At 29.6% G+C, this 20,018-nt stretch overlaps 1 protein-coding gene and 3 non-coding genes across 12 annotated transcripts; 2 read left to right on the forward strand and 2 right to left on the reverse strand.

Annotated features, from left to right (window-relative positions):
* Nucleotides 1-517: 517 nt before the first annotated feature.
* On the reverse strand, nucleotides 518-3,196 carry LOC149879960 (uncharacterized). Of its 9 annotated transcripts, XR_016446448.1 has the most exons (7): nucleotides 3,039-3,196; nucleotides 2,577-2,811; nucleotides 2,059-2,163; nucleotides 1,599-1,926; nucleotides 1,396-1,513; nucleotides 713-767; nucleotides 518-616 (listed from the first exon to the last, which is right to left on the reverse strand). XR_016446448.1 is itself a non-coding variant. In XM_090070928.1 (6 exons), exons 2-5 carry the CDS (start codon nucleotides 2,609-2,611, stop codon nucleotides 744-746), a joined length of 492 nt encoding a protein of 163 aa, XP_089927054.1. In that variant the 5' UTR covers nucleotides 2,612-2,811; nucleotides 3,039-3,196; the 3' UTR covers nucleotides 518-616; nucleotides 713-743. The 9 variants fall into 9 exon arrangements, 4 of the variants coding, with proteins under 4 accessions (XP_089927054.1, XP_089927052.1, XP_089927053.1 ...); XR_016446447.1 differs by lacking the exon at nucleotides 713-767; XR_016446446.1 differs by having other exon boundaries at nucleotides 518-1,325.
* Nucleotides 3,197-7,198: 4,002 nt separating this feature from the next.
* On the reverse strand, nucleotides 7,199-7,270 carry Trnah-gug (transfer RNA histidin (anticodon GUG)). Its single transcript has one exon. It is a non-coding gene; the product is annotated as a tRNA-His (tRNA).
* Nucleotides 7,271-11,762: 4,492 nt separating this feature from the next.
* Trnah-gug (transfer RNA histidin (anticodon GUG)) lies at nucleotides 11,763-11,834 on the forward strand. Its single transcript has one exon. It is a non-coding gene; the product is annotated as a tRNA-His (tRNA).
* A 3,835-nt stretch (nucleotides 11,835-15,669) lies between these two features.
* Trnah-gug (transfer RNA histidin (anticodon GUG)) lies at nucleotides 15,670-15,741 on the forward strand. Its single transcript has one exon. It is a non-coding gene; the product is annotated as a tRNA-His (tRNA).
* Nucleotides 15,742-20,018: the final 4,277 nt, after the last annotated feature.

Raw genomic sequence — 20,018 nt, forward strand, 5'->3', positions numbered from 1 at the left:
CAATTATTATATATGGCACTAATCTGACCATTTTTATATATATGTCCTCTGTTTCAATAGCTTTTAGTAAACGGTAATTTACTACCATTTACTAAAAATTCCTTTTGTTACTCGAAATTTAATTCTCATAAATATTTTGACACTAATAAAGGACCTCCCTTCCCCGTTTTTGCCTTAATGGTGGTCAAGAGAATAGTTATTTTTATTAAGAGTAGTCAAGTTTTTGATGAAGACCTTTTACCAGAATAATGAAATGTAAAACAATGATTTACGTGTATAAGAATTTTCTTTTTTTAATATAAGAATTTAACATATATAAAAATTTTTTCTTTCCTCAAAAGTGTTGCAAATGCAAACTAAGCAAATTAATTAGTTAAAAATCTTATAAAATTTAAGTAACTCGATATTTGAAAAATGCGCTAAACTACAATATTAACCACCCATTTAAAAAGATTCCCTAAATTACGTACAGCAAATTATTAGGCTTAAAATAGAGAAAACTTTAAAAAAATTGACCTAATTGCATACATTTATATCATTTTAACTGACCAAAATTTACAATAAAAGGTAATCAGGTTTCTTTTTATAAATCGTATAAATGCGTCAATCGTAAATCCTAAAGAAAAAAAAAATGGAATTATGATACTATAATTACAACAACAAAAAAACAAAAAAAAATAAAACACCACATAAAAACTGAAAATCGATTTACCTATTTATAGTAACCCATTTTGACATGGCAGTTAATATAAACATTTATCGAAAATCTAACAATAAAATCTGTTTCAAAGTACAAAAGGATTAACAATAGTATATATATTTATATAAAAAAACCAATTTAAGATATAAATTGCATTTTTAGCATTATGTTGTCTTGGCTTTCAGTAAATAAATAAAAGCAGTAAGTACCAATAATGAAACAACCTATAATTCATTTTTTACAATAGTCACCAACATGAAGGTGTCTATTGTTAAAAATGAATACCAACACAAAACATCACAACAATAACATAACAATAGAATATTTACATCCTTGATCCTAAAATCCAGTGAAGATAACAAACCAAATTAAAATATGAAAGGCAAAATTAGAAAACCAATTTAAAGTTAACTATATCTATCTTTTTACTAAACATATAAATACATAAAAGTATATTTGTTTTTATGTTCAATATTAGTTATTCAATTACTTCAAATTTAGGACATGAAAACACCCTAGATTTAAAGATCAAGGTTGCATACTCTCATACACATTACGCTAAACATTAACAGACATTATAATATTTTTTTTTGGAGAATAATTAAAAAAGGCTAGACAACACAACCTAGCTCCAAAGCAGGTTGACAACACAACCTAAGCAGGTTGACAACACAACAAAGGCTAGACAACACAACCTAGCTCCAAAGCAACTCCGCCTGACACTAAATGCTGCCAAGTCACAACTCTGCTATAAGTACATCGCTTGGCTGGCAAGGTTATCAATCTTGCTCAACATAATGCCAAATCACACCACTTTGAAAACATGGAAACAACATAATTTAAACATATATACAACTATAAACAAATATGGTTTTATATAACACATTTGATTAATAACCTTTTCAATTTGATGAAGAGTAGCTTGTTCAGCTATTAGAAGTGGGACTGAGTGGTGAATGAAATCTTCCATCATAAAAGCTTTGCATGTATTCCAGAGATGTAAAGGATTGTCAGGTTCACAAAAGGTCAAAATAATTGAAAACAACTGTCTAATTTGCTTTGGCATATGTGTTAAAACCGCCTCAGAAAGAGTATTCTGCCATTCAGTGTCATCTTGCAACAGGCCTTTCAAAACACATGCTACACAAAACGTTTCAAGGACAATACCATTAACAGTATGCACATCCTCCCAAGATGTTGCTCGTTTTGCTTGTAAAAGTAACAGTCTAAGAAAAAACAATTCTCCAGTTGGATTAACTTTATACATTCTTACTATCACCTTATCACCACCCCTTTATCTAACCTTCCATTTACAATGTTTATCATTAAATATAAAGTGATAAGGAATGTCTACATACGAATAGCAATGTACTCTTTCGTTTTCAGTATTTAACTTAATCCATGCCATTAGGTGCATATCACGCTGAGCTGCACGATCTAAAGCCATATGTTCTGCTCTTTCTCTAAAATACAATAATTGATTTTCAGGTATGTGTTTACCAAGTCACAGCACTTTAAAAACACGGAAAGAACATAATATAAACATATGTACAAACTATAAGCACAATAAATGTATTTAAATATGTATATAATGTTAAATATATACTAAAATAAATAAATACCTCATATACATATTTAAACACATTTTTAAAACAATTATGTAACACATATTAACACATACACAAACAGTAAAAAAACACTTTACATTATTATAAAAACACATTGATAAAACAACTATAAAGCACTTATTCACACACACATACATATCAAAAAAGCATATATGCAAACAATAAACGTGTGCAAACAAAAATTCTAAAAATGATGCAAGAAAATTTAAAAAGATACAAAATATATATTTACAAACAATTCTCTTTACCTTCTTTTTTTTCTCATAAGAACTGTAATCTTCATAACAACATTTAACCTTTACATACAATAACATGTGACATGCATTGTCAGTGTTGGCACAAAATTTTAATTTATTTTTCTAAATTTTCTAAAAAAGAACAAAAATAGTTAATAGCATCACAGAAATTCCAAAGTAGTAATAACCATTTTATGGAAATAGCATTAGTATAACTTTAAATAACATACATACCCCTGTTTTCCTTCTAAAAAATAAGATAATAAAAACAAAACTGCCAAATGAAAAACTAAAACAAACAAAATATAAACGATTTAAAAAATTAAAATCCTTTCTACTTTATCTAATAAAAATTTAAATCCTTTCTACTTTATCTAATAAAAATTTAAATCCTTTCTACTTTATCTAAATAAAATTTAAATCCTTTCTACTTTAGCTAATAAAAATGTATATATAACTATTTTATATACTTACTTCAAATATAATATGATCTTAACGATTATCATTTCTCTTAATATGATTCTTTATGTAATATATCTAAACTAATGATTAGATTTCAAAAGGAAAAGAGTTTCAACTCGCTGAAGAGATCTTTCTCCAATGGCCGCGTGCATTTAGAGAACGCGCTTTTTCAAAGCCTAGTAACTAATGACGAAACGACGTTAAACATTAAACATTAAACGTTTCTGTGCTAATTATATTAAGATTAGAACTCACATAAATTTAATTTAACACAAGTTTAAAAGAAACCAGTTCTTTAAAGTATTTCACTTCACATAATTGAACGTTTTAGTGAGAGTCGAATGATAATGTACATATACAAGTATATGTATACATATATACGCATGTGTGTATATATCACATATGCTCTTAGATAGATATAAGAGTGTATGTGAAGGTTAAGTTTGTAACAGTTAATTAAATGCTGACAACCATCGTTTTATTAGTCTATTTTCTGTTCATATCTGACTGCTGTGGCTAAGATATAAGCATAATTAGGTTGCATAAAGAAGAAATACGCATATTATCGGCAAGTTTACGAAACGTAATATAGTAATATAATGTCCATTGTAATATCGATTCAAATATGAAATTACCGAACACTTAATCCTCCTCAGTTTATTTCCTTTTCTCATAATAAAAGTACGAGTCATCTCAATCTTCATTTCTTGCGATATACTCGGCTTTGTAAATCAGAGTCATTTTGACATCTATAGATAAGATGCCTTCTAATCCTGGTAAGTCATCAAAAATCAAACATTTTTCTTCATTTGAGTAGAAACCACATCTTTCACAAGAATGCCCTGATGTAGTATAATCAAGATTAACACCATTATTGTCTAGTTGCAAAAGAAATTTGCCTTTATGATACAAACTTTCTCAGGTATCTGTTACACATTAGTAAAGTATGTACCACATGATCCTTGCCTTAGTTTTCCAAACTGCTCTTCTTAAGGATCAATTGTAAATGTTCCAAACAAAACACTTATGATTTGAAGACAAGAGTAACTTTGACAACTCCACTAGACCACTAGAAGTAAGATAGAGGCTTTTAGACGTATCCTTTGTCGGTCAATGCTCCAAAAATTAATGAGTCTAAGAGCTCTTTAAGTGTTTGGCATGGTTCTTACTTAACTAATGATTTCAATCCTTTATCTCCAAAATTTTATTAAAAGAATTAACAAGTTCAAGATAGGCTTTAGCAGGACTTTATAAAATAAAAAGTGCTGCAATAAAGTTTCCCGCGAATGTTTAATTGTCGGCATATAAGGTTAACCTTTTTTTGCGTAAAGTGGACCATGCTTCTGTTTTCATAAAACTTCACTAGAAGATGAAAATACTGACAAAAAAGTTATATATTAATGAATCTACCTGAGAACGAAACAGATTTTTTATAAGCATTGTGGACAGTGCTGAATAAAATAATTCTTTTTGTGTAATCGACCTTCTAAAATAAAACCTGTTATTTTTGATGGATCATAAACAATAAACTAATGAAACAACCAAACTTCAAAAACTCGATTAGGGAAAAACAATTTTACAAATAAAATGTTGCATATCTTCTTGAACAGTTGTTTGAAAGTTAACGGACTTTGTGCTGCAACATGACCTCAAAGCCATTTTTACAGATTTTTTGGTGAATGGTATCAAGGCCAACGTGATTGGACACAGATAGGATAACAGATTTTTGTTAAAGATTCAAAAAGATTCTTTAGACATGAGGCAGTCTAAATTTTCTTGAGGTCAGCTACCCAAAACTTGCTAAAAAAAAAAAAAGCACTCGTCAACGATTACATTTGACAAAATGTTGTCAACTGTAATTATTGACGCAAATACTGTTTCCTAACTAAATGTAGGCGAGATGAGGGGCGCACTGTGATATGTAAAGTATGAGAGTGTGAAGGTTGTACTGCAACTTTTTCTGTAATTTTTTATTCAAAGGTGCAATAGATATTATTGTAAGAACTCTGTTAAGGTATTTTATTTAACTTAACACGTTCAGAAGCGCAAAGCGGAGAAGAGTATGAAAAGAGTAAAAGTAATTATAAAATTTTATTAGTTTAATTATCTTCTTGGTTTAAGTTTATAATATTTTAGTAATTATAAACTTAAACCAAGAAGATAAATTTATTACGAGGTGAGAAATCGAACGAAAAGGTTCACCACTCTTCGAGAAAATGGGAAAATCCCAATATAATTACTTTGAAGTGAAGTCCACTAATGATGACCTTAGTTATCGCATCTGACGAATGATTTTGGGACCCACACATTTTCTTCCAATTGAACATTTCTTTTTAATTATAGAATTCTTTAACTTCTTTAACATTATTTCAGTTTGTGTTTTTGAACTTTTTTTTGTGTTCAGGCGAAGTTTAGGATGCCACCCAAGAATGCTCGGGAAAACATCGCACAAAGTTATTTTTTTTTTTTAAAAAAAAAGAGAAAGCGCTTGAAATACAAGCAACGCGTTGTTTAGTAAAAAAATTGCAATGGAATTTTATAAAATAAAAACAAAAGAAAACAAAGGAAACAAAAGAGCAAGATATAACTATTAAACTGGTTTTACAAAAATCTGCCAATTGAAACGAATTGGATTTATGCGAAAAAACTTTATAAAAAAAATGAAAAATTAATATTTAAAGTAGCCTCCTTTTGCTTTTATGCTTTTATGGATGCGACGAGACATGGGTTCAAGCAATCTCATGCAATAATTCTTTTGCAATTCTGCCTAAATCTCTGATAACTGTTGTTTAAAATTTTCAATTGAAGTTGTCTTATACTTAGCAAGTTTTCCGTCTATCCAGCACCATACATGCCCAATAGGACTTAAACCAGGCGACCGAGCACACCAAGGATTATCTTTGTAGCCTATCTCATTGAACCAACGTTGAATTGAATGTGCAGTATGAATTATGGCGCCATCCTGCTGAAATATCCAATTTTTCCTTCTTCCATAAAACAATATTGCCAACTGTTTTAAACACTTTTCTAGAATATCTTTTTGTCAAAGATTCTCCAAAGTCTAGTAGGCCTTCAAATTAAAAGAAACAAAAAATAGTTTGAAGCTATATTGATTAATTCTTCCGGTGTATATATATATATATATATATATATATATATATATATATATATATATATATATATATATATATATATATATATATATATATATATATGTATATATATATATATATATATATATATATATATATATATATATATATATATATATATATATATATATATATATATATATATATATATTGCCAAGACCAGGACATTTGTCAAAAATGCATCCCTATATTCCAGCCGAGCATCCATCTCCTTGTAACCTTGGTAACATAGTAAGATGAATACTACTCATACTTGTATCTTTTAACATACATCTTTCCTTTGCGATTTGGTACCTCAAAATTAGCCTAAAAAATTTAACCTTATCACTAAGAATTACTCGAGACCATTCTTTAACAGACCAGTTGATTCTTTTTTGGTTTCAATCGTTTAAAAAGTGGTTTTTTTAATGATGATATAAAATCCTACGCCAATGTGGAGTAATACTTTTCTCATTGTTTCTTTGCCTAATGAAAACATTCTTTCCAGTAGGCATTGGACGTCCTTAGACGTCCGGTGGACGTCTACTGGGTTTAAGAAAGCATTAAATTTTCTGGTTTAATTACAAAATGCTTAGCCTAGAATTTGATCGAACCGTGTGAAAAATGACATTTTTTTTGTTTCTTTTAGTTTGAAAGCCTACTAGACTTTGGAGAATCTTTGACAGTTTCAGTCTCTTTAAACTTTTTTCATGAATTTCGATTGCAGTCCTCTAAACATCGACTAATTTCGCTATACCAACATTAGGATGGTTTCCTTGTTTACTTAAACCAAGAACTTGCCATTTAACGCTCTCATGGACACTTTTCTTGCACAATTGGTTTTACTAGATCAGATTTGGTATTGATTATTTCAAAAATTATCTAATATTTTAAGAAAATATTTTTCGGTAGGGTATTATATAATTAACAAATAACCAATATTATTATTTTGAGAGGAAATGGAATTAGGACATTTTATATAAATCAAAAATAACACAATTCATTTACCGATACAATAAGAGACCAAAAATCTTCAAAACATGCCGTGACCAGGATTCGAACCTGGGTTATTGCGGCCACAACGCAATGTACTAACCACTATACGATCACGGCCGAGCCCTTTATTGGTTATATTAAAAAACAATTTTTTTAATGGACTTTGCTCAGCTTTATTTAACATTAGAAACTCCTGCAGGGTGTCTCATAAAAGCATTATGATTATTTTAGTAATATGTTAAAAGTATTAGCAATATGTTTATTTTTAAACATTTGCTCAAAATTCTGTCTCTGGAAAAACTTTTTACCATATCGTTATTTATAAAAACATTGTAAAACTGAACTTAGCATAAATATAGGGCCGGCTCAACAGCGTGGTCAAGCACCACTTGGCCACAGGCGCCGCTTCAAAGAGGGCGCCAAAAAAATAAAAAATTTAAAATTCAAAAACAAAAAAATTAAAAATGAATATAAATTAAAAATAAAATAGTTTTTAGATTAAGATTTCAATTTTATAAAACTTTTTTTTAAAGAAAATTTTCCATAATTGTGGGAACTCTCAAAAACCAGTTTATACAGTACTACTGGTATAATCATATTGAACAAGTTTTTGCTCATGAAGCTAACTCAATTTAATGCATGTTACATTTTTTACTCTTTACAAAATTGAACAAAAAAAATGTTTCAAAAGAGGATATAAAAACAACCATCGTGTTTGGAAAGAAAAAACTATCAGGAGCTCAAAACCTAAAAAGAAAACAAGAAAAAGATGTTTCCCTGTCAAAGTTTAAGGGAAATTTGGAGAAGTGTTTAAAAACTTGCTCAGAAGTTGTGTCAGTACCATCTATTAATTCCAAAAGTATTCAAAACATTCAGGTAAGGAAATCAAACATTTAACAATTCATCATAGATTAAATTTGATTAGAATATCATTAAAAATTTGAGTAATATTTACAAATTTGATTACAGTGTGAGCTATCAACTAGCCAAAATGATCTCAACTGTAATCATTCTGAAGCAAGCAACCAAATGGACGCCGTCATTGAGTCTACAACATGCGCAGTTGAACCAGAAATCTCCAATAATTACTTGGATGTCGGAAGCTGGCCTAAAAAAATTGTCTGTTGAGCTAGATATTGAGCCCGAATTTGAAAAAAAGCGTGGTCGTACCAAAAAAGGAATGTTTGCTTATGAAAGTCAAGAGGAATCAATGACTGAAGAAGACAATTTTAAGATTAACTTCTTCAACAGCATTTTTAGATCACGCTATTGGATCTTTGCAGGATCGGTTTGAAATGCTTATGCCGCATAATAATCAGTTCAACTTTCTTTACAGTTTAAATCCAAAGGACATTACTGAAGATGAATTACTAAAAAGATGCATGGATTTAGACAAATTTATTATCTTGCAATGAGTTGAAAGAGGTTTCTGGAACTGACTTGTTTGAAGAGATGAAATATTTGCAAAACCATTATAAGGGAAACTACTCTCCAAGAAATATTTTAGACTTTATTTGTTCAAACAATTTGAATGCAGCTTTGGGAAACTTATTTGTCTCTCTCAGAATACTTTTAACTCTACCTGTATCTGTTGCAACAGCAGAGAGAAGCTTTTTCAAGATGAAGTTAATCAAAACGTATGTTCGCTCAACAATGACATAGGATAGAATGGATGGTCTGGCAATGTTATCAATAGAACAACCAGTTGCAAAAGAATTGGACTTAGAAGATATGATTAAATCATTTGCTATTGTAAAAGCAAGAAAGGTTAAATTGTAAATAAATATTGAAAGTTCACCACGAATGTCCATAATACGATTTTTTTTTATACGCGGGAGGGGGGGGCGCCAAATGAAAAATGGCCACAGGCGCCATATACCCTTGAGCCGACCCTGCATAAATAAAATCGTAAACACATTAGTACAATATTTTTGGAATAATGACTTAATAAAAAGTTTCAAATCACATTTCGTGTCAATTCACGACACATTGCGTGTCAATTCACGCAATGTGTCGTAACAATAAAGTGTTTAATATTGGATTCGAGCCAATGCTTTCTTACAGGCATTAAAAACGCCAAACCTATCTACATACCTTCATATTTTTGGGTTGTAACCACTTTTTAGCCTTTAAGTTGTTTTTATAATGGATCGTGATGTGCTAACTACCGGGCAGGTGCTGAGAAATGGTCAATGAAATCCGAAATGGACAAAGGATATGCTGGAGATTCTTGTTGACGGCGTTTCAAAGCATAAAAATCTTCTAATACAGAAAGTATCAAGCGATAGAGTAAATAATGATAAAAAAACGGTTGTGGAAGAAAATAAGCGACGAAGTTTCCAAATTCAAGAGTTAAGAATATATCTTTGCAGACAACATGGATCTGTTTGACATAGTTCATTCAGAAAACAGAAATCATCGGAAAAAAAGGTAAGTTTTTTCTTTAACATAAAATCTAAAAACCGTACTCTATATATAAAAGTTTCAAAACAAAAAACTAAAATGTAAACAGTTAAAAGTGTCGTCTTCAGTTGTCGTCCATTTGTCGTCCAGTTGTCGTTCAGTTGTCGTCGCTAACATTTCAAATTTCTTAGTAATCAGTATTTTGTTTTCATTCAGGTACAGAACAATAATGATATAGACTCAATCGAAGAAGAAGCTGATGTTGAGACAAGTGGTGGTACAGAGTCCACAATAATGAGGGGCCCCAGTTTTTGAATGAAAGTGAACTTTTAACTATGCTTGTAGGACAACACAATATGAAGGAGATTGGGGCAAGTTAGTGTAGTACAAGTCGTAATGAAAGCTTTGCTTCCTTTCATGACACCAAAGTAAATAAAGGTGGACAGGAAAACAAATTTCGTAAAATTGTTTCAGTAGAAAAGAAAGTGACCGGTAATGTTCAAATTGCTTTGCGGCAAGCAATGACGAGATATTTCGCTGCTAAAGCAGAGTATTATGAAAGACTTAATTCGAACGGGTCCCAGTAGGTATTGGACGTCCTTAGACGTCCACCGGACGTCTAAGGACGTCCAAGACTAAGGACTACCTTCGTTGGATGTGTTTATAAATATAACCATTTAGTTTTACCCACAATATTCACATAAAATATTTAAACAAATGTTTTCATTGTTCAACTAATATTTATTATTTTATATTTACTATTTTATATTTATGTAAAAACAATAAATGAAAACTGTATTGATAATAACTTATTACTTTTGCTTCTTTTTTTTTTTTTTCTTTTAAAAAAAAAAAACCTTTTTAGTTTTTTGGTTTTTGCTCCAAAAAAAAATGTATTTCTTTTTTTTTGGAGCAACCTTGTCATCTGGTGGATTTAACAACAATCTTGTCATCTGGTGGATTTAACAACAATCTTGTCATCTGGTGGATTTAACAACAATCCAACTGCTCCGCATTTTACTGCAGCATGTAAAAAGATTTCTTTTAAGAAGTACCATTTAGGTTGGGCTTCGAAATAATCATACTCAACAATCGGGTATAAAGAGCTGCTGTTTCATATATCAAAAATTTATGGCAAAAATGACAGAAAAGTAATTGATATGTGTGTTCTTGGGGCTAATAGTTATTATCATGAATCTACTTTTCTTACTTTAAAAGATAGAGGGGGGTCTTTTTAAATCTTCATTTGTTGTAATCAAACTTTGTGCAATTAAAGAAGAAAATCTGAATGACATCATTACTAGCAAGAAAGTTTCCCCCGAATAAGAGATGCTAGAGTTAATACCTGATACTGTTTCAATTTTAGAAGAAATCAATTTGTTTTCAGTGTGTTTCAGGACTTAGAAAAGCAGATGTTTAATACAACAATTTATGAAAATCATGTGTTTAGATAAGTTAGGTTACTTTCTAAATGCTGTTGTAAATTAAAAATTGCATCAACTTGGAAAAAAAAGAATTTTTCCAAGCAACCGTAGTAAATCTAAATACCAAAATAAATTTTAAAAAATAATAAATTTTTCAAACTGGTTTTGTTTAAAAACCAGTAAATGTAACAAATACAAAGAAATCTTCAACCGCTGTTTTATTAAACTGTGTTTGGAATTTCGGGTTCTTCTTTACTTCGATTTTTCTTTATATATATAATTTGCGCCATCGAGTTATTATAGAGATCAATGGGGCCACACGTTTGTTACATAATACACAGTTGCTTCTTTCAACTTTGAATTTATAACAACTTTTTACTTTAGATTTACATTTGGTTTTAATACGTTAGGCGTAATCAGGGTAATACATCTAAAATTAAAAAACTAAAGATACCTTTGATATTCATTTTTTCTTTTGATATATAATTCCGAAAAACTTTTCTGAATCTGTGCGACATCATAACTTTGTAAATTTACTTTAACAAACTCTTTTGCCATACAATTATCGTATTTTTATTTAATTTTCACACCTTTTTTTTGTCTTAACTAAATTAATTTTGTGTGTGTGTGTCTTAATTGTTTAATTTATAAAAATTATAATGAAAGTAAATAAAAATATTTGTAACAATAAAAATAATAAATAAAAATATTTGTAACAATTAAAAATCTTATTTGGTCTTTTTTTTTATGAATTTATTTAAAACATTTTTTGGTGTGTTCACGCCGTGATCGTATAGTGGTTAGTACATTGCGTTGTGGCCGCAATAACCCAGGTTCGAATCCTGGTCACGGCAAGCAACTTTTTATCTCCTTCACAAGCAATTTCTCTTGATTTTCGTTCAATTTTAAAAACTTTAAATTATTGAAGAGGAAATTTCTCTTATTTTAACTTTGCTTAGTAAATCCAAACTTGAATCATTTGAGGAAGAATATTTTTATGTCATTTTTCTTCAAAGTTATAAGCACATTTTAACATAAAACAAAGAGAATACTAGATTATACGAGTTATCTCTCACAGGGTCGTAGACAGGATTTTGTTCCCCGGATGTCTACTTTAAGGCCTTTATCTTTCCTCTCATTCCCTCCAAAAAATAAATGAATTAGAGTAAAATAAAATAAAGAAAATTAACGAAATAAATTGAGCGTTTAACTCAGATAAGTTTGGAACTATAGGTGGAGGTATGTAATAAAAAAGATATAGGGGAACATGGAGCAAGATGACAAATGTTTTGAAAAGTACTTAAATCTAATTCAATAACTGTTTCAAAAAGTAAAGCTTTATCAAGAAGCGACAAAAAATTATTATATGTCACTTATGTATCAAAAGAAACCTTATAAATATTAAAAAAAGCCTGGAAAAATCTCATAACCAATGTTACCTCAAATCGTCATCTTGCCCGGTATGCGGGGCAAGATGGCGATTTTAAGGGGGAAGTACCCCAAAAATGTTAAAACTCATGTTCAAACAGTAAAATTGATTTTAAACAATGTATAATGTCAAAATTTTATATTTCAGAACGAAAATTTTTTTTAAAGTGTGTTTTGTTGCCATGGTAACCAAGAAAATATTGAAAAAATTACCAAAAAACAGTTAATCCCCCGGCTAACTTATCCGAAGAACTATATATATTCAAATTGTCATATTGCAGTTCCCTTTAACTAATACTTTGAACTGTGATTTGAACCTAAAATTTTATGAAAAATATAACAGTTAGTTTTTAAGCGGGCAAATATATTGTCATTTAATGAATTTTGGTCAAAATTAGGCAACTGAAACAGACGTAGAACGTGTTCTGTCAAGTATTTCATAAAAGTGGAGGTTCAAATCACAGAAGGTATAAAATAAGGCAGTTACTGAAAATTTCATCATTAAACACCAAGCGGTTCCAAAGTTATCACAGCCGGGGCATTTAAAAACTTTGTTTTGAGAAAAACGCAAAAACAAAAAAAAAAAAATTTTAATTTCACAAATAATATAAAATATAACTAAATTATGTTTAAAATAAAGTTGCAGAATGACCCAGGAGCATACTGACTTCCTTCAAAGTTTTCAAATTTTTCCTTTGATGCTTTTGACAACCCTGGTAGAATCTTTCGCCACTTTTTGGATGACTCAAGACTTTCATATCCAGCTAAATAAATACATTTTTAAATTTTGATTATCGCACAAACTTGATGTATATTTCCCAGGTGTCATGTTTAACTGTTTAAATCAACACCTAACACTTTTTCATTATCCATTGATAATGTTGTCACAACTCCATTCAGTGAACTGTATCCTCTACGTTGCCAAGTTCCATCAGTTGAAACTCCAGTAAAAACAATGTTGTTGCTATTACCTTTTATTTCTTTTGCAGCCTCAAGCATTTTTGAGAGAATTAATATCATGAGTGCGGTTACAAACTTTAGATGTACAGAAATCTTTTCTATATCCACAAACACTGCAGCAACATAAAAATTTTCCAGTTTTTACTTAATTTATGGGGTACTTCCCCCTTAAAAAAAGTAAATTCCATGATACCATTACCTTCTCAAGCAATACGGTATCGCAAATTCTAGTTTATAAGGTAAGTATTATAAATGGTTACGTAACTTTTAAAACAATAAAACTATATATTTATGTAGTGCTATGCAAAAAAAAGCTTACTAATCAGTTCATAGCAAATTCCAACACAACAAAATAAAGCAAATGTCAAACAAAATATTTTAATGCATAGTAAAGCAACGTAATGATGACTAAGCTACACGAGAGTTAATATAGTACTAGTTTATAGTAAAACATGTAATTCAGCGAAACGACTAAGGAGTCATCTTGCCCCGTTCATCTTGCCCCTAGGCTACACAATCTTCAAAATGATTCTACAAAATGACTCTACATAAATAACTTATCATAGCTTAATACTACTGGTATGGCTTCCAAATTGAAGAAACTGAATGAGAAATTCTTGCTTTACCTTTAGCTGGTGATGTAATGATGAAATGATAAAATACAAGTAGATAAATTTTTTTTTTCTTAATATAGGTAAAACCTTGTTAATACTTATCGTTCATCCCGAAAATAAAATTTATAAAGACAGCATAAGTAAATCTAGTAGATATGATCTACTTCTCTCTCAGTTACAGTCAGCTTTCATATTTAGTTGAGTTTTGAACGGCAAGTCGTCATCTTGCCCATTTATCATCTTACGACATATTCCCCTATATGATAAAAAAGATAAATATAATAAAAAAGATATAATATATCTTTTTTATTTTATATATTATATAAAATAAAAAAGCTGCAATGAAATTAGTAAATTTATTCAAAGGCGTAAAATCTTACCTATTCTTCATCGTTTTAAAATGAATACATATTCGAATGCATTTTTTGTCCTCAAAATAATTTTTTCATCATCATAATTTTTTCTCAATTTTTTCATTTTTTCATCATAATCCGTATTTTTTTCTGAACGTTTTTTTTTACAATGCGCATGTTAAACATGAAATGGTACACATAAACAAGTATGCAGACAATATCCTTTTGTGGATGAGTTTTAAATTACAAAGTTTTTTTTTCTAAAAATATTCTAAAAACAAAAGTGAGTCCCACTTGCAGAGCTTCTTCTTTTGTTTTCTTTTTCTTACGTTTTTGTGAACCAGATGAGTATGTAAACGATTAAAAGCGTCCATGAGTTAATCAAAAATGATTGTTGATCCAAAATGATAGTTGATCCAAAATGATAGTTGATGCTAACAAAATCTAGAAAAAACCAGTGAGCTAGTTAGTAGAGACTGTCATCAAGTGCCGTCTGGTCACCGAACGGGCAATTTCTAGTTTTTTTTCGGGACCCGAACTTGAACGGTGATAGAATCAATTAATACTTGTTTGTACAAGAGTATCCGAAATCATGACCAATCGGGTTACCGGGTACTTATTTGTGTATTCATACTTTCAATGGCTAAATATTCGCGACCCGTTCTGTACTTGACATCATGACCGTTCAGTTGCCTATAAAAGTAACAGTGGCTTTAATGAAAACTCGGACATTCACTACTAAAAGAGGGAAGAAAGCTTCTTCTGGTCTGAATTTTCTCTACGGTTTTCCTATAAACCCTCCCAACAAAAATGTTTTGGTGATCAATTCTAATGCACATAAAATGGTCGAATGCTAAACAACTGGATTGAATGAATATCTTCATTTTGCTATTTTTCTTCAAACTTTCTTTAGCATAATTGCCACAAACTGGAGAAGTTTTCCGTATTGAAATGAATGCCACCAAAATATAAAGCTTTTTCCTAGCTCTTCACACCTTTTATTTCAGTGATACCTATGTGTGCTATATTTTTTAATGGAATAAAAAACCATTTGGGTTATCAATACACGCTTCATTAAAATACACGCTTCATTAAAATAGTACATTTCAAAGCCTTAACTCATATGAGCATGCTTCTTTTTTGTTGTTTTTAATTACTGTGAGTTAGTGTGAGCGCTGTAAAGTCTGAAAGAACAGTAGGTTCTAAATAGGCGGGAGGTTGAGGGCTAAATAAAATAGTAAATTTTTTTATCTTTGTCCAGTTGCATGAGATAATGTTGATAAAAAACTATTCTCCTTGTTTATAAAAAATTTATTTTTTTCGAAGAAGTATGAGCCGTGATCGTATAGTGGTTAGTACATTGCGTTGTGGCCGCAATAACCCAGGTTCGAATCCTGGTCACGGCATTCCGATCTTTTCTTATCAACCGTTTTGAAAGGAATAATCTGTAGCAATAACTTTATAATATAACGGAAGAGTGGTGACGAAAGCAGAAGCAGGCATAATTTTTTTTTTTTTTTGCGAAGACAGATGTGGAATTGGTTTTAAAAAATAAACTTGATCAGTTAGAATTAAAGCATTTAAAACTTTTGTTTAGCTGAAAATTTATGTGTAAATTTCATTTTTATTGATAACATCCAAGTTTTAAATGAGATAAAAGTTTAACAATCATAAATTGTATTTAATAAAAAGTAATTTCGCCGATATTCAAAAAGGAATTCGATCAAATAACTCAAGAAATCTTGCGGATCATGGGAAAATCATGGAAAATGTCTCAGAGAAAGCGTAGCTCTGCATAGCTGTAAACAGACACCTACTTATAATGTTATTTTTGACTTTTATTTCATAAAATTTATTTTTCCATTAACATAGTTTACTCAAATCCCTTAGTTTCTTTTGCGCCACCCTCTACATGAATGATAAATATTAATATTTAAAGTTTCTGAGGTTTAGAATTCTGCCCCACTATTTACATTTAGTTAATCTGTATAAAACTTTCCACTAAAACAATTTTCTGTGGTTAACCAGCCTAAATGAAAAATTTTATGGTATTGAATTATTTGTCGTACACTTTTTTTTATAGTACGAGAAAGTTTCATATTTTAAGGGTTTTTTTACAACTCTAGTACTAAAAGTTTCTTAAGAATTTCTTAAGTTTATCAAAAAAGAGAAATATATCATTAAAAAAAAAAGAGAAAAAATTCTCTCAATTTTAAAATTCTATAGCCTCTCCTAATATCTACTTTTTTTTAATCCTAAGTGTAAGGGATGTATTTACAATACGGCAAATAATTCAACACTATAACATTTTTTATTTAGATTGGTTAACCAAGCAAATTGTTGTTCCTAAAAATGCCCTACAAACAAATTTAAAAACGCATTTAATATCTATTTTATGATAAACATTAGTGATCAGATATTTAGAAATGTAAGGATTTTTTCGTATTGGCCAACAAATCCAGATGTTCCACCCCGAGTTTGGTTTTTACGCAGAGCCTGGTTTAAGGTGTCGAACTCGGGGTAGGTACCCCGAGTTCGACACGCATACCCCAAGTATGGATATTGAAAGTTTTTATAACAATTATTTTTGCGGATATTGAAAGTTTTAAAAGTAATTATCTTTTTGGATTGCTGATTTTTTTTAATAATTTTTTTTTTTCACAATATAAAATAATATCATAAATTTGTTGTTGATGAAAAAACAATTTATGCAATAAATTTATGTAAAATATCTTTTAAACCAAAGGGTGGGTAATCAATTAGTTTAAATTCATTTGACTTGATTCATCGTTGAATATTCCGTGAAACAATATATTCAGTTTTTTCATCAATTTTACTTTTCAAATATTTAATAATGGAAGTATATTCACATTCTGATAAAATAGAGCTGTTTGACTTGTTGTCTTAACCATTTTTCAAATTGATCGTTTTGCTGTTCAAAACATTCAGGATTCATTTTTACAGTTTTTCCTATGATTCGTATGATTCCTATGATTCATATGATTCCTATGATTCATATGATTACAAAAATTAGACATTATATTCATAGACATTCAAATGATTATTTTTTTATTATATCTAAAATTATAATATAATAAACTATATTTTAAATCATGAAATATTTTTAAAATCATTATCTCTTGTGCATTTGTATTTTTTGAAGGAGTAAAACTAATTTAAAAACTTGCTATAAACGAAATTCTAAATATTAATTCGCATTAAAAAGTCACTCCAAGTGAAAACATGACCTACCCGAGTTTCAACAAAAAACCGCACTCGGGCTGAAACATCACCCCAAGCCCGGCTTCGTTTAAAAACAGACTTAGAGTTGAACACAGAGAACAGAATCCTATTCCACGAATACCAAATCCAATTAGGATTACTTTTTTTTTTAAAGAAGACAAACAAATAGACATACAAGAGGATAAACAAGAAGACAAACATGAAGACAAAATAGAACAGTAAACAATAAAATACTGTTCTTACTAATTATTAAACAATATTTAAAACAGGATGATAATTAATCTTTGCTAATTAAAAATATCAAGTCAAATTACAATAGGAATTAGGGTTTTTGCTATACAATTATCTTGTTTTTATTTAACTTTCACATCTTGTTAAATTAAAAAGCTTTTGGAAATTAATTTCCATTTTTTGTTTTAGATATTTATATGTGTGATAATATTTTCAAGATTTATTAAAAGATTTTTAAGATTCGTAAGCGAGTTTTCTAGTCAGACTTGGAAACATAACACGAATTCATGGGTTCGTATTTACGAATACATATGCTATACAAGTCTTAGTAACACAAACCGGGTCTAGATTCGGGTTAGGCCGAAAGCCCGTCCAAGTACGACAAGTATTCTTAGATGCTTGTCGTACTTGGACGGGCTTGAGATACTTTCTGTATTCCAATGACCTCTGCGTCGAGTGAGCGTTTATTTAGCGCTGGTGATAAACGTTGTTACGTCATCAAGAAAAAATTTAACTCACGTTCACCACGATATCAATGGTTATTGTCTACTGTCAACAAAACTTCGGACTAGTCAAATTTCAAACGTAAATTTTAAGTTTGTAAGCATTAAAAATCAGTTCGAAGAGAGTCATGCTCTTCAACTTGCTCTAGGATTTATAAACTCTTTACCAGGCTATTAAACGCTACTTTTATTTTCTTTCTTTTAATTTTTTGTTCATAAATATGGAAAAAATCTAAGTATAGAGGAAAAAAACAAAATATATCTCTTAAACTCGTATACAACAATAAAATGATATTTATTTGTAAATGCAGCAACATCCTGTTACTCTTTCGTTCAATTTTATTAGTTATTGCTGTCAATTAGTACATTAAATATAATAAAATAATCCATATTTTAAATAGGTTAATCTAAGTTGCAGAATAATATAAGTACAGCAGATATCGATTTTGAAATGGAAAAAAACAAGCCGTGTGTAAGGTATTAACGAAATTCTTGTTTTTATTTGAAAGGCGTATGTATGTATGACATATCGAGAGGTTAGAATTATTTTGTTCTATCTCCTGTTGGGAGAAAATGAGTTATTAATTTTAGTAAGTAATGATTGCTTTTAAATTATTCTGAGGACAATAAAAACTTTTTTGTTCAGTTAAAAAATTTCCTTATATGGAGTTTCACAAATAATAAATTCTGCAATATCTGTGATTTGGGAGAATGAATGCATCAATTAATGGAGTGATTTTTCGATTAATTGTGATTAAGTGGATAATTTGCCAGATTTTATTCGTGATTAATCTATTTAAACCTAGCTTTCGTAGTAAAATTAAATGATTTTATTCCGTCGATGCTAGGCACACGATACATAGTTTAAAAAACGACAGATTGGTACACGATATGTAATTAAATAACGACAAAAAAAAAGAAGCTATCGCTATTTGCAATTACTTTCATTAATCTTCTTTATTTAATTACGTCACGTTTTCAAAGATCTCAATTTTTAAGTCTTATTCTTTTCATATTTTACACATCGGTTTATTTTTTTACATATGTGAAATGTGTGAAATGATTACTTAATCGATAGAAAACATATTTTCTAGCAAGTAAGTAATCATTTCATACATGCCCCCTCCCCCCCTCCTCCATCCTAAATGCTAAATCTTGGTTTTTATTTGGGGCTGTTTGCATCTGAGATGGAGTATTATAACTTTTGTTAAAAAATTTATAAAACCATATCGTCAACTGGGGTGAGTTTGGCCACTATTTGTGATTTTGTTTCCCTTAAAATTTTTCTTTTGTTGTTGTATTTAATACTATTAAGAAATTATTGTCTAATAAGATTTTTTTCTCATTTATTGATTGCTAGTGACCCAGCAAACAATTTGGAGAAAAATAAAATAAAAAAGTAATGACCATATATAAATCATAAAAATAAATCATTTCAGTTGACTACTTTAAGGTTGGTCTACAGCGAGTAACAATTTTTAAACCATTAAACATGTCGTTGCTCACAAAATTATTCTTTAAGTTCAGGATTAATCAACAAGTACAAAAATTTTGTTTTAAATTTTTTATTTCTTGATATCTTCACTTTTTCAATTTTTCTTTTCGAGGCATTCACCGTTCTTCTTTATTTAAAAGATTTTCGGTATTCTTTTTAACAACGCCTCATTTTTGTGCTGAGATTGGAATTTGAGTTTTTCAATCAATTA

This window comes from Hydra viridissima, unplaced genomic scaffold (assembly GCF_058129835.1).
Source record: "Hydra viridissima isolate aposymbiotic clone 2 unplaced genomic scaffold, HvirCarnegie_v1 scaffold_13, whole genome shotgun sequence".
Lineage (NCBI taxonomy): Eukaryota > Metazoa > Cnidaria > Hydrozoa > Anthoathecata > Hydridae > Hydra > Hydra viridissima.

Excerpts from the sequence above, each read along its gene's own strand:
- LOC149879960 (XM_090070924.1), bottom strand. The coding sequence starts at position 2,611 with ATGAAGATTACAGTTCTTATGAGAAAAAAAAGAAG. Across the intron at positions 2,164-2,576 it reads CTTATGAGAAAAAAAAGAAG|AGAAAGAGCAGAACATATGG; the intron begins GTAAAGAGAATT and ends ATTGTATTTTAG. Across the intron at positions 1,927-2,058 it reads GAAAGAGTACATTGCTATTC|ACTGTTACTTTTACAAGCAA; the intron begins GTATGTAGACAT and ends GTTTTTTCTTAG.